This window comes from Anopheles stephensi, chromosome 3, assembly GCF_013141755.1.
Source record: "Anopheles stephensi strain Indian chromosome 3, UCI_ANSTEP_V1.0, whole genome shotgun sequence".
Classification (NCBI taxonomy): domain Eukaryota; kingdom Metazoa; phylum Arthropoda; class Insecta; order Diptera; family Culicidae; genus Anopheles; species Anopheles stephensi.
The window spans coordinates 41,490,866-41,502,850 of NC_050203.1; the positions used below are offsets into that span (position 1 = coordinate 41,490,866).

The window sequence follows — 11,985 nt, forward strand, 5'->3', positions numbered from 1 at the left end:
AACAGCGCCAACAAGCTCCCTAATCACACATCTATCTTTTCAGCCAAAGCCATACTACTTGCCGTCGACGAAGGACTACGGACCGACATTCCGAACGTCAGCTTCACCGACAGTGCCAGTGTTCTGACCGACCTCGAACACGGCCTCTCTAAAGACCCTTGACGTACAGTTCCTAGACGGCATCCGCTCATCACCTCCAATAATCCGGGTAATGCTGGAATCGACGGAAACGAGAAGGCAGATCGACTGGCCAACGAAGGTCGTCTCCGGCCAGCTCCATTAACGCAATAGTCACCTCAACTCTGTAACACCACCTGGCCCAGTCCAGACCCTTCCACGAATCTCCGCTCCATCAAGTACAACCCTGGGACGATCGCGACTCCAGACACATCCAACGACGATGTGGCCACCATCCAACTCCCCTGGACAGTAACCAAGCGAATTTTGCAGGAAACCCTCAATTAAAGCTTCTTATTTAAGATTTTTTAAGGGTGTCTAACAAAAGAGCACAACAAATATGCTTGGTGATGAATTTGCTTCCAACCTTATACACTTGGTATCTATCAGCAAATTTTGTAGGTACGTTCAGGGTGGTTATCGAACATAACGATGTTCGATTAACCGAGTATCATCATTGCGAAACCCCTGCTTTCGAATGCGTTTCTGGAGCGATAAGTGCATTCATATCGCTTGTCAACTGCGTGAGCACATAGGAGAGAGTTTCCGGCGTGGATCCTCTCTCCGATCCTGCGATAGGATTTTTGTGAACGGCTGCGTGCGTACGATCGACGGATCGATCGCTCTCCTTATCATCAGCCTCCGAGACCAACGGACGTACATATACCCATACTACTTAGAAAAAACGCTTCATCTCTTCCGCAAGATAGGATCATTTTTAGACGCTGCATCTGAAAGAAGATTTCTACTTTAACGCTCCTTTACTTCGTGCCTTGTTCGCTTCGTGAAACTACGTGACGGCTGCGAGTCGACACACAGAGTATAAGTATATTAAGAGGATCTCTAAGAGGAACAATTTAAAAGTTGTTTACTTACTTTTCTGTCGCTTTTCACTTACTTTTTTCGCTTTCTTTTCAGTCCAGGCCAGGTTACTGAAGTCATCTAAACCGGTTGAGCACAGGCGTCTGCCAAAGCGTAATTCTGAAGGTGAGCCTTCCAAAGGATGAGTACTCTGCACATACATTTTTGAATCAGTGGAAGCTGCCAGGATCTTTCGCGAACTCCATTTTAAAGAATCTGGACAGCTAGAAATATTTTGTGTGGCTTCTTCGAGCAGTTGTATATCCTTACTGATCGAGCCCATCGTCGGCTGCATCTTGCTTCCCATTCTCCCTTTTCCGTTCCACTGTTTGGTGACTCCTTCCACTAATAACCATTCTGCAGTGAATCCAAATGCACCGCCTTTCTTTCACTCATCAATTCAACGCCGAAGTCTTGCTTTGCCACTTTGGTTTACGGAGGATTCACCCTTCCTATCGATACTCATGCTCAGTTCTATTTTCAGTAAGCTATGTAATCCTCTGGTTCAAAATAAAAACAAAAGCATAATTTTACATACTGCGATACTGGAACGTAGCAAACTTCATTGCAGGTGGTAAGAGAAGGTGTTATGGTTTGTATTCGTTTAGCTCGTACAACATCACCCCGTGGCCTTCTTCTCTCGCGCTCTCTCTCTCTCTCTCGCTCTCTGTCCGACGACGATCGGTTTAATACACAGTCCAAGTAAGCTGATTGTTAACCAAAGGATTAGATTGAATAAGGCAACATAGAATGCGCGCCATTCGCGGGCTTAGAACAGAACGAATCAGCACTTACGGTACGGCCAGTCACGTCTTCACCACTATCCCTGTGCCCTGTATGACTATAAATAAGAAGTGCGCTTGATTCTGCAGCGCCAAGTGCACCGCAATCAAGTGCAAAGAGTTCAGTACAGTCACCGCCAGCTCCTCCGCCCAGCGCGCAGTACAACACCGATAGCCGCTTTCGAACTAAACATACGCTACGCAACTGATTGCTGTTCAATAAAGGTTACATATACGTTCACCGTATCCCGCCGGCGATCTGTCCGCATGACACACCTTAGCACGAAATTACGGTTACACACACATCCTGTTACAAATGCTGCCTTGCTCCGTCCGGCGCGTTTCTAACACCGGACACTTTAACCTCATACAAAAAGCTCGACTCTTTGTCATATTGCGATTCGAATCAGCTCAGTCAGCTACTAACACACCTGGTTTTGCACAATACACATACATATATTCCTTCCAGTTCCACCTGCCATCATCGTACATCGTCGGGACAGGCTGATTAGATATTAGATGGTAGAACGTTAAACTAAAGCACGAACTGCGGAAGGTTTTCAAGGTGTTAAGTTTATAACGCTCATCGCGCCGCTTTTAAATAAGAAGTGTCATCAGCAAAAAAATACGGTTCGCTAATGCCAATCCTTACGACGCGCTCTCAAGGATGCCGATTATCGGCCGGTGTGTGCGTGTGTGTGTGTGTTGATACACCGATGAGAAGTGGGAAAGGAGTTGCTTAGTCAATCTTTACATTGGAATATATCTTTCGCACAAAGAGATTTGTACCGAAGTACCCTACTGTCCCGCAGATGATACCGAGCGCACCGGAAAACAGGGCCATATAGCCGAAATAGAACGCCGTCTGGAACAGACCGTACATCCTGGAAAGGGATACAGAAAAAAAAGCAGGGGTTAGCAATTTTAGCATCCGAACCCCGGAGGAAACATCTTCAAAAGGACACTTACTTCGTTTTGAAGAAAAAGTAGTAGAATGAATACATATACACATAGATGGACGTGGACGCCGCTGACATGAAGCTGGTCCACTGCCATCGATAATCTTCCGCGTTCAGCAGGAAGTAGGTGCACACAATCGTGACGCACACGGTCACGATGATGAGGATCAGGAATACCAGCAGCATGAAACCGTACACGTAGTAGATTTTGTACGCCCAAAAGGAGGTGAATATGAAGTACCTGCAAGGAGCAATGGCAGAATGGTTCACGTGGCAATGGGGAATGTGCAGGCGTTCACTTACATCTCGATAAATATCGACCCGAACGGTAACACTCCTCCCAGAAGAATAATCACAGCCGGCTCCATAAACCACTTCTTTTCGGGGATAGGGCGCGGAACCGCATTCACCCGACACGGATAGTCCGGTTGCCCGTCCAAGTTCCGGCCAACGATTGTTCCGATGAGTGTCAAGGGTAGAATGACGAATATACAGATGCATGTTACAGCAACCTGCAAGAATTGAAAACACACGCAGGATGGTGTTAAACTGGAAATTGTCTCTTAGACAGCAAAGGCTTTCCCCCCCCCCCCCCCCCCCCCCCCACATTACCATCGTTCCGAAGGGAATGGCTCGCGAGGCATGGTAGTAGATTGCAATGAAGTTGATAAAGAAAGCGGTGCCGCAGACAAGCGCTGGCACGATGAAGGCGGACATCAGCATTTGCTTTATCCATTGCTTGCCTCCCATTCGCGCGTACAGCGATCCTCCAAAGTATCCGTTTATGGGTGACGTTGCTGCGTACACAAAAATTGTCGTCGACAGCATCGATCCACGCCTGTTTGAAGAAGTATCGTCAAATAATTAGGGGGAAAACAGCCTCAAGCCTTGCTCCACACAATACTTACTCCGTGTAAAGTTCGCCCAAGATTGCGAATGTAATCACACACAGCACGACCGATGTTAGTTGATAGCCGGCACCGATTAAGGCAGAAAAGAGCATCACATTCGACGCTGGCCGGAACACGTCCCCGTGTATCTGTTTCCACCCGTACTCATCGCCAAGATCACGTTCCTGCGCATCGCAAAACACACAAAAAAAACACCACAATGAATAAGATTTATCGGGCGATAACCTCACCAGTTTTCGAAACTCACCATATCATCCGCTTCCTCGTCCTTGCTGTAGCGAGCGTAGTCCTTGCGCAGCGTACGCATCAGTATCATGGACACCAGCCCGACCAGGAATATCACCATCATGAAGCTGTTGAAGATGCTAAACCAATGGATGCGGTGCTGGAAAAAGTTTGGATCAAGATACTTGTCGAACCGATCCTCAAACTTGACCAAGCTCGGCTTCCAGTTCACCTCGTACGTGAACTTGATCTTTGCCCCAACCCGCAGCAGCTCCTTGCGCTCCGGCGTAAGCGTGACGTCCACGATCTGCTTGCCATTGTAGCTAATGTCAAACTTTTTGTGGGTGTAGATGTAGTACTTCTTGTCTTCCTCCTTTCCTACCACGCCCCAGATGGGCAGATCGTCGATGTACATCTGGTACCAGTACTGGTTCTTCACGGCGTATACAAACGCTTTGTGCTTCTCCTCGGACAGATCCACCATACAGATCTCCGTTGGGCTTATGTCATCTGGAGAAAAAACCCAACAGACGTTACATTTAAATTGTTAAAGTAATATTATAGGAGATAATTTGCACTGCACGTGCTAGGCTATTAAGAGACGATTTGAAGCACACGACCATGAATACATTAGAAGCGCGAGACAATTATTAGTATTCGTTCCCCCTAGCCTAATTGTTACCCCATTTCCAATTGGGCATCCGAGAAATGTCTTCAAAAGAGATTGACGGACTCAGAAAATGGGAAGTCTCTGTTAGGCCGCTCATCTATCTAGCTGCGGTTCGGTTCATTCCCAAAGCGATGGGTTCTTACTCAACAGCTGCCTTTGTGTTACAAGTTTTGCTAGCGCTGGTTCCAACCATCACAGCACTGGAGGAATGTACGTCCCCGGGAAAACTAGATAAAAAAAACCAAACTGAAACACCTCTTCCCTGTTCCAGCACACGCTTCATCAGGATCGCAGGCCACGAACGCTCCCGTCCAGTGTAACGTTTGCTGGAGCCTCGTAAGTGCTGCCCAGTGTCAAAACAGTTCGAAATCCGAACCATGCTCTCCCGAGCAGCTTGATTCGACCGTGAGCAAGCTGCGCATGATTCATCCGCAAACACCGGACGGAAGCTTACCGGCAGCGGGTCAAGTGCCGTACCGTTGCTTTACACTTTCCGCCACGGCGGGAAACGGTGAAGCGAAGCAAGTGTTCTACGCGAAAGGATGCACAACGACCACGGCAGACCTGTGTGCTGGGTGGGCAAAAGCAAAGAGTGAAAGAGCTGCCTGTACGCTTTGCACCGGGAACAACTGCAACACTGCGGCACCGATGGAGGTTAGTCATAGCGCCGCAATTAAATTAAACAACAAAAACTGTTCTTCCTCAAATAGCAACCGAGCTGGTGCAGTAGATGGTTCGTTCAACTGGATGGTAGCAATGACATTGCTGGGAAGTTTGTGCACTGCAATCTTTAAACAATGATCTAGAAGAGCAGCTATGTGAATCCCATAGCCTATTCACTAAAGAAAAAATGGTGAACGTTTTCGGGTGTATGTTTGTACTGAAACCCATTTGAAACTAAATTAGTCTATCTAGAAGAGATAGTTCTAGATCAACGTCTACTGTTACGTGCGTGTTATGATACATTTTTGGATGTTCACACTAGGGTGAGATGACATACGCCTCAACATACGGCCAAATTTGTGTAATCCTTCTGCTAAAGTTAAGGAATGCTGGAGAGTCAGAAATATTTGGACAAAATCTTCCTTGTCAGCAATAATGACGTGTGGCTGACGAGCGATCCTTGGGAAAGAAGTTGGTCCTCCAAAGTCCCATTAAACATTACGGAATCCATTTTAAGGCCAGCTTTCAAACTGCTGCACGCCAATCATCGTAAAATTTGGTTGAACCATGAGACATATTCAACTTTGTCTAGCAAAATGCAGCTATCTTTGTAGTTATTAAGATAGCATCCCATCAACACTTAACAGCGTTTTCTTAAAGAACAGTTTCATCTTTCGCTTTCCTTCCTTAACAAAGTACGTAAATTTAACCAATGAGTCAAGCATAGTTCCCTTAAACAAGTGATGTAAAACTCAAACTTTGATTTGCCTGGCTGGATTCAACGGAGAATAAAAATCGCATCCCGATTGGACAAATACAATTAAGTATAAAAGCCATATCAAACGGCATTAAGCACGAAAACGTTATTACGAATAAACGAGAGAATGATTTCGGTTGGTGGCGTCCGGTTGAGAGGCCAAACTTTTCATGTCTCATAAATCACATATTAATCGCACATAGATCGAGTTGTATCTCTATGGTGGACATGACCGACGAGGGGAGTGATAGACCACAAGATAGACAACCAAAACAAATGGCTTTCTGATGAGACCTAGCGTCTTGATCGTGCGGGGATCGATCTTGTGCATTCGGCAGTATTCTTCTTCTTCTTCTTCCTTGGCACTACAATCTCGAGAGGTCTCGGCCTGACATTTCTGGCTTTCTGTGGCTTGATTTTACCCGTATCAAAGTTGTCAGCCCTGCGCACGGGGAGGCGGTCTGGATGGGATTTGAACTCCGGTCCTGCCGTGTGAAGACCGGCGCCGTTATCGCATCGGCCACCGGACCGCAGTATTACTTTGCCAGTAAGAATTTTGCCATCCAGAATCCTCGGTCGCGCAAATTTGGAATCTGTTCCACCCATCTGGCGGACCATATCAGGTTCAGATAAGCTTCGCCAGGGACCCCGGTTATGCAAGACCTCTTGAGAGTGCAGAGTCAAAGAAGAAGAAGGAGAAACATTTGAAATAAAACGCGCAGTTTAATTTAATATGCCACTTGCAACCAACTGTAAAAATGGAGGTGTCTGAAATGTCTTCAGGTAAGCGGATTTGTAAAGTTCCCATATATTTACGGATTAACCTATATATTTTACCGATTAACCTGGAGTCGAGTTCGTCCCGTAGGTGCAACGATTTACGAGCGACCCATGGATTAGATCTAACTCGTAGAATTCACAGGGTCGATCCGAACTCGCTGCGCCCCCTGATCGACCCGGACTCTTTACACCCACGAGTCGACCGAACGATTCCGGATCGCTTACGGATGGCTCCGACCCGATAGGCCCATCACTATTACAACGCTTCCTGATAGAGCATGGCGGTAGGAAAGCGATCACCCTTCATACGGATCGATTTTTAAATGTTTGGCGCATCCGTGTTCTCAGGATCTTTTCTCCAGAGAGATTGTAGGTTACTTAAGACCAGATCCCAATACTGCGCACCCTGTATTACATAGAATCATGATTTAAAATTCAGGTTTGAAACCGAATTCATTGTCGTTTCAAACCATTTTCCAGCTGATTTAGCCAAAGGAATGCACTGTACATCCATCCGTAACATGCTGCACATACAACACACCTTACAACAAATGTTGCACATTTTATCTGCGCACTCTATCGACCACTTGAACTAGTTAAAAACAACACACGTGTGCTAATATACTTCAAACCGCACAATGTATATGATTCACGTGTCTTGGAAAGTTAATCGATTGAAAATGAGTTCCCCGGCCTGATCCGTCCATCAAATGATAGTGTTAAGCAGAAGAGACACATTTGTCAATGAAACGGTTGCGGAAGTAGTTGTGCTATGATTTTGAATAAATGTAACGGCTGCCACAGTATTTAAGAAAATGAGGATATGAGGCGTCATAAGCAACAGGACATAAGCGTCCGATGCATCGCTTCACACCCGTAGCACAGTTTAAACTGCATGAGTCACGGCGCAAATCTAACCTTCAACAGTATCCAAGAGTGTCGGCCAATTCAAACACGCTCCCTATCAAAGCCAGTCGGATCCTGTACCGCGGAGAGCTGCTGTATTAGCTCGTCTGATGATAAGCACCCGTACGATGGCAAAGATATAAATAGTGCCACGCTAGCGCCCAGCTCGGTGCAGTTGCATTTACAATTGCAAACGATCTGGTGGGTGTCCCATAAAGTTGAGTTCCAGACAGAAAATGGAGTCCTACACGGTGGTTGCGTTCATTTTCGTGCTAGTGGTGGGAAACGGTTAGTTGGACGCAGAATATGGTTTTTTGTGCACGATTTCTATGAGTGATCTTTAACGTCTCCCCATGTTTGGCTTCGTTCCAGGTGCGGCGCTAAAATGTCGAAACTGTTTCAGCTCGAAAAGCTTCGACGAGTGTGAAAAGATGGGTGAAATACAGGAGTGCAATGCTACTATCGTCAACGCAAACCATGAAGCGTTCAAGGGCGACAATCCGACCCTAACGCAGGGCAACGGGACGGAATTTAAGTGCTATCGGTTTGAAGCTGCACGGCTCAATCCGAACAATACGGACACGGGATTGCGCGGCTACGGTCGGGGATGCACCTTTCTCAACACCACCTTCTGCAGTGGTTGGGTCAGCAGCGTGAATCTTACCAGCTGCTCGACCTGCACAACCGACAATTGTGAGCAAAATCCGCCGGTTCCCAACACAACTACACAGCAACCGGGGCAGGTAACTTCCACCACCAAGAAACCTTCCAATGGAGCAGGTGCAGTGACGTTTAGCAGTTGCCTGAGCATCCTGTTTGCCTTAGCAGCGGCGGCGGCGGCGGCTCGATGAGCTCTGTTCTCTCAATCTCGATTGTTTAATAAAACTGTAAACAACTCATGTTTTCACAGATCGCACCGGTGCGATCAACTTTCTTTAAATAAATAAATTGTACGATAGCGAACATTGCTGGGGAACACGATTCAAGCATGTGTAGGGCCGATTCTTATCGCCAGTCAACACATTGTATCGGTATTTGCGAATGACAACTGTGACTGTTTGCATGTTTGTACCGAGATCTGTACCGGTGCCGGTTCAATGCCGGCTTGCGCCAAACACTTCTGCAAGAGTTGAATGTTCTTGTGAATAATAAGAGATTTAATGTTCTTTGCCAATTAAAATAGATAAACTGTGCTTATAGCTCGGCAAATAAGAGATTTCTGTAGGATTGGGCAAAATCCAAATTAATCGAACATAAATTGTAAATGAAAACCATTCAAACAATGCTTGCAAGTTTTGTAGCTTGCAACAACACAATTTATTCTACTATATAGCTCAAAAAAAATGAACCGAATTTCCTGTTTTCTTAAGATAAGAAGATCCATCGAGAATCGCTCACTCATGTTCAACAGTTCCTTCTTTCTTTGTAGATAGAGGAAAGCTTTGACTGCCTTTGAACTTTAACCCGAATTCAGGCAAAGGCAAAGGGCAAACCGGGTACCAAACTCGATAAAAAATTCTCTCAGAATTCTAGAATTGTGATTCGCCTTCTTTTTCTTCTGTCGAGGTATTTCACTTGTACATCGCAACCTCTAGTTTAGTGAGCCGAAAGCTGAGAGCCATATGTCGAATGTCAATCTGATTGTCTTGATTTCTCCTTTTTAGCAAACTGCCAGGATCTTTCATTGAAAAATATTTTCGATTTTTTCAATGAATTGGTTAAACCCTTCAAAACGATTGTTACCACAACAAACCACGGGAGAGAAACAAGTATTCAACAAGTATTCGTACTCAATTATACTGCTATGAGTATAAATCAATCAACAATTAGTCGAATCATCCAGGGAAATATGTTTTGTTGGCTCAACGACCTGAGTTTAGAAGGGATTTAATCCCCGGTCCGACCGTGTGGAAGAATGAACAGAAAGAGTTAGTTATCGGGCGCTACAACCGCTTCGCGATCTTGGCCTGCTGCAACAGTCATCGATATCGCTCACGGTCTAGCGGCGTCGTCTTCCAATTGATTATCCCGGCCGTTGTGGCAGCTCAATTTGGGTCTGCCATGCCTCCTCTATCTTAAGAGAGGACTTTACGGGCCGAGCTGTCCGGTGTCATTTTCATGACGTGATCAGCCCACCGGAGCCGGGTAAGTCTAATTCGCTGCACAATGGTGAGATCATCGTACACCTCGTAGAGCACGTCGTTGTAGCTACTCCTCCATTGTCCACACATACGGGGCCAAAAATTCCGTCTGAGCATTTTCTTTTCGAAAGCGGCTTTCGTCAGTTTTGGACTGAGTCTATGTCTCAGGGGCGTATATGAGTAAGAGGGTTATGAATGTTCTACACAGTCCCAGCTTCGTCCGTCGCGGCAGGTATTTTGAGTGGAGAAGTTTCCTTGGGCTGTAGCATGACCGGTTGGCACAGAACAGAATTAACCCAGTGGAATAATGAACATTCGATATTCTTAAATATCCTCGATATCACTCGACATGTCCATGTCCAAAAAATAAAATTTTGGTTAAAATGTGTGTCACACTTATCAATAAATAAATAAATAAATAAATGTGTGTCACACAACGTGAATATGTTTTACTTTTTCACTACTAATTTTAACCTAAGCATAAGATGTCGAAAAATGTGAGTCAACGCATAGCCAAGTAAAAGCAACGACAGCACACAGCATCTCTACGTCCTATGGCGGTGAATGTTATTCTAGAAATATTTTTCGCTTCATTCTTTCCGTTTCGTACAGGAATTTTTTTTTTTTTTTTCATTTTAGCCTCGTTGCGCATGAATTTATAACTCAGGACCGCATGACATTGAACCGGAGCGCAACACGATGGAATTTTAAGTGACCAATTACGAAATTAAAAAGAGACTGCGCACCAACATTACTAGCCTAGCAGTAGTGCTAAAGTTGTTCATTGAAATGGACAAAATGCAACCCCGAAACCATTTTGTCATCGGGTTACATTCCCTTACAAAGAGATCAGCTCAAGAGTTAGAATTCAAGTGTAATGGGCAGAAACCATCAATTGTTCCTTCAGTGTGATTGAACACTCGGGAGCTTAGAGGAGTTTGATTTCCATCTCTTAGAATGGCCGAATGAATTTAATTACTCCTTACCTTTAAAATCGATGTCATACCCACTAAATTCCAGCTCAACTCCCTGGAGAGCCTCACTCATGGTCTCGTGGTAATGATTGATCGATTGTTTGGCACCGACACAGAATGGGAGCGAGAAATAAGCGTACGTCTCCTGCCGGTTGTGGTACGGGCCGACAGTATTCATCCATAGCACAACTTCCTCATGGTCTTCGTACTAAAAACAAAAACATATGCGAATCGGAAAACGTATAACGCGGATGTCCTGCGACAACGAAAGGTCCAGGCCAGCATTCTTACCATATGATTATGCTCGTCTGCCGCGACGTAGGTGACAATAAGCGAGGCAACGACCGCTACGACATACCACCAACCACCACCGACCGCTCGATAGGACGACTTCATCTTTTAGCTTTTCTACGTACGATCTGCTGCTTACTGCCCCGAATGGCCAAAGCTGGGTTTCTGTGCTCTAACCAGTGATAGTGATGCACCGCCCGACATAGGCTAGCTATTGCCGCTGGAACCGGAACAACCACGACGGAAAGTTTTGTTTTGGTAGCATCAGTAGGCGGCCCAGCGCGACGAAGAACCCCAGATTGCTACTGACACATCGCATCCGTCCGAGTCGGCCAGCAAGCGATATGTGGGGTTCCGGCAATGTTTTCGGAAGGCTGTGAGATGACGATGGAATGCCGCTCGCACGGGCGCACCAACAGCTTAGCAGCACTATCCCTAATCGATGCAATACGCAGATACGCTCGGAAAGTGGCGGAAAACGTTTCTATTTACTTTGCTCGCTGAATAAAACCACTCGCAAACTTTTACTAGCCCGTCGCAAAACATCGGGGCGAAAAACACGTACACAGAAACCGATGTGTGAAACCAAGGTGTGTAGGGACGGATCGTCAAGCGATGACATTTTGATTTCTCCTTTTGACAGCTGCACCATCACCAAGGTGTGCACAGTGACGATTTGAATGTTGCGAAGGTATCCACACTATCGCTACCGTTTTTTTCGTATTTCCTTTTGATTTTATATTATTGATTCTTTTGAGAAATTCTGCTGCTATTTATATGCTTGTTCGACGCTCTTATTGTTTTGCAGTGCTATACCGTGCTAAACCGTAGACAGTTGCACATCACCGACTGCCAAACCGTTATCTTCGGTCTTACCATTCTTCTTCC

At 45.7% G+C, this 11,985-nt stretch overlaps 3 protein-coding genes across 5 annotated transcripts; 2 read left to right on the forward strand and 1 right to left on the reverse strand.

The window, feature by feature from the left end:
• Positions 1-1,464: 1,464 nt before the first annotated feature.
• Positions 1,465-11,693, reverse strand: LOC118512266 (transmembrane 9 superfamily member 3). Its single transcript, XM_036056446.1, has 8 exons — positions 11,098-11,693; positions 10,819-11,014; positions 3,938-4,425; positions 3,688-3,854; positions 3,392-3,617; positions 3,083-3,291; positions 2,790-3,020; positions 1,465-2,704 (listed from the first exon to the last, which is right to left on the reverse strand). Exons 1-8 carry the CDS (start codon positions 11,200-11,202, stop codon positions 2,560-2,562), a joined length of 1,767 nt encoding a protein of 588 aa, XP_035912339.1. The 5' UTR covers positions 11,203-11,693; the 3' UTR covers positions 1,465-2,559.
• LOC118512282 lies at positions 4,615-7,326 on the forward strand. Of its 3 annotated transcripts, none has more exons than XM_036056504.1 (3): positions 4,615-4,795; positions 4,857-5,239; positions 7,266-7,326. In XM_036056504.1, exons 1-3 carry the CDS (start codon positions 4,624-4,626, stop codon positions 7,272-7,274), a joined length of 564 nt encoding a protein of 187 aa, XP_035912397.1. In that variant the 5' UTR covers positions 4,615-4,623; the 3' UTR covers positions 7,275-7,326. The 3 variants fall into 3 exon arrangements, with proteins under 3 accessions (XP_035912397.1, XP_035912396.1, XP_035912395.1); XM_036056503.1 differs by lacking the exon at positions 7,266-7,326 and adding an exon at positions 5,296-6,190; XM_036056502.1 differs by lacking the exon at positions 7,266-7,326 and having other exon boundaries at positions 4,857-6,203.
• On the forward strand, positions 7,468-8,795 carry LOC118512284. Its single transcript, XM_036056507.1, has 2 exons — positions 7,468-7,979; positions 8,064-8,795. Exons 1-2 carry the CDS (start codon positions 7,928-7,930, stop codon positions 8,540-8,542), a joined length of 531 nt encoding a protein of 176 aa, XP_035912400.1. The 5' UTR covers positions 7,468-7,927; the 3' UTR covers positions 8,543-8,795.
• Positions 11,694-11,985: the final 292 nt, after the last annotated feature.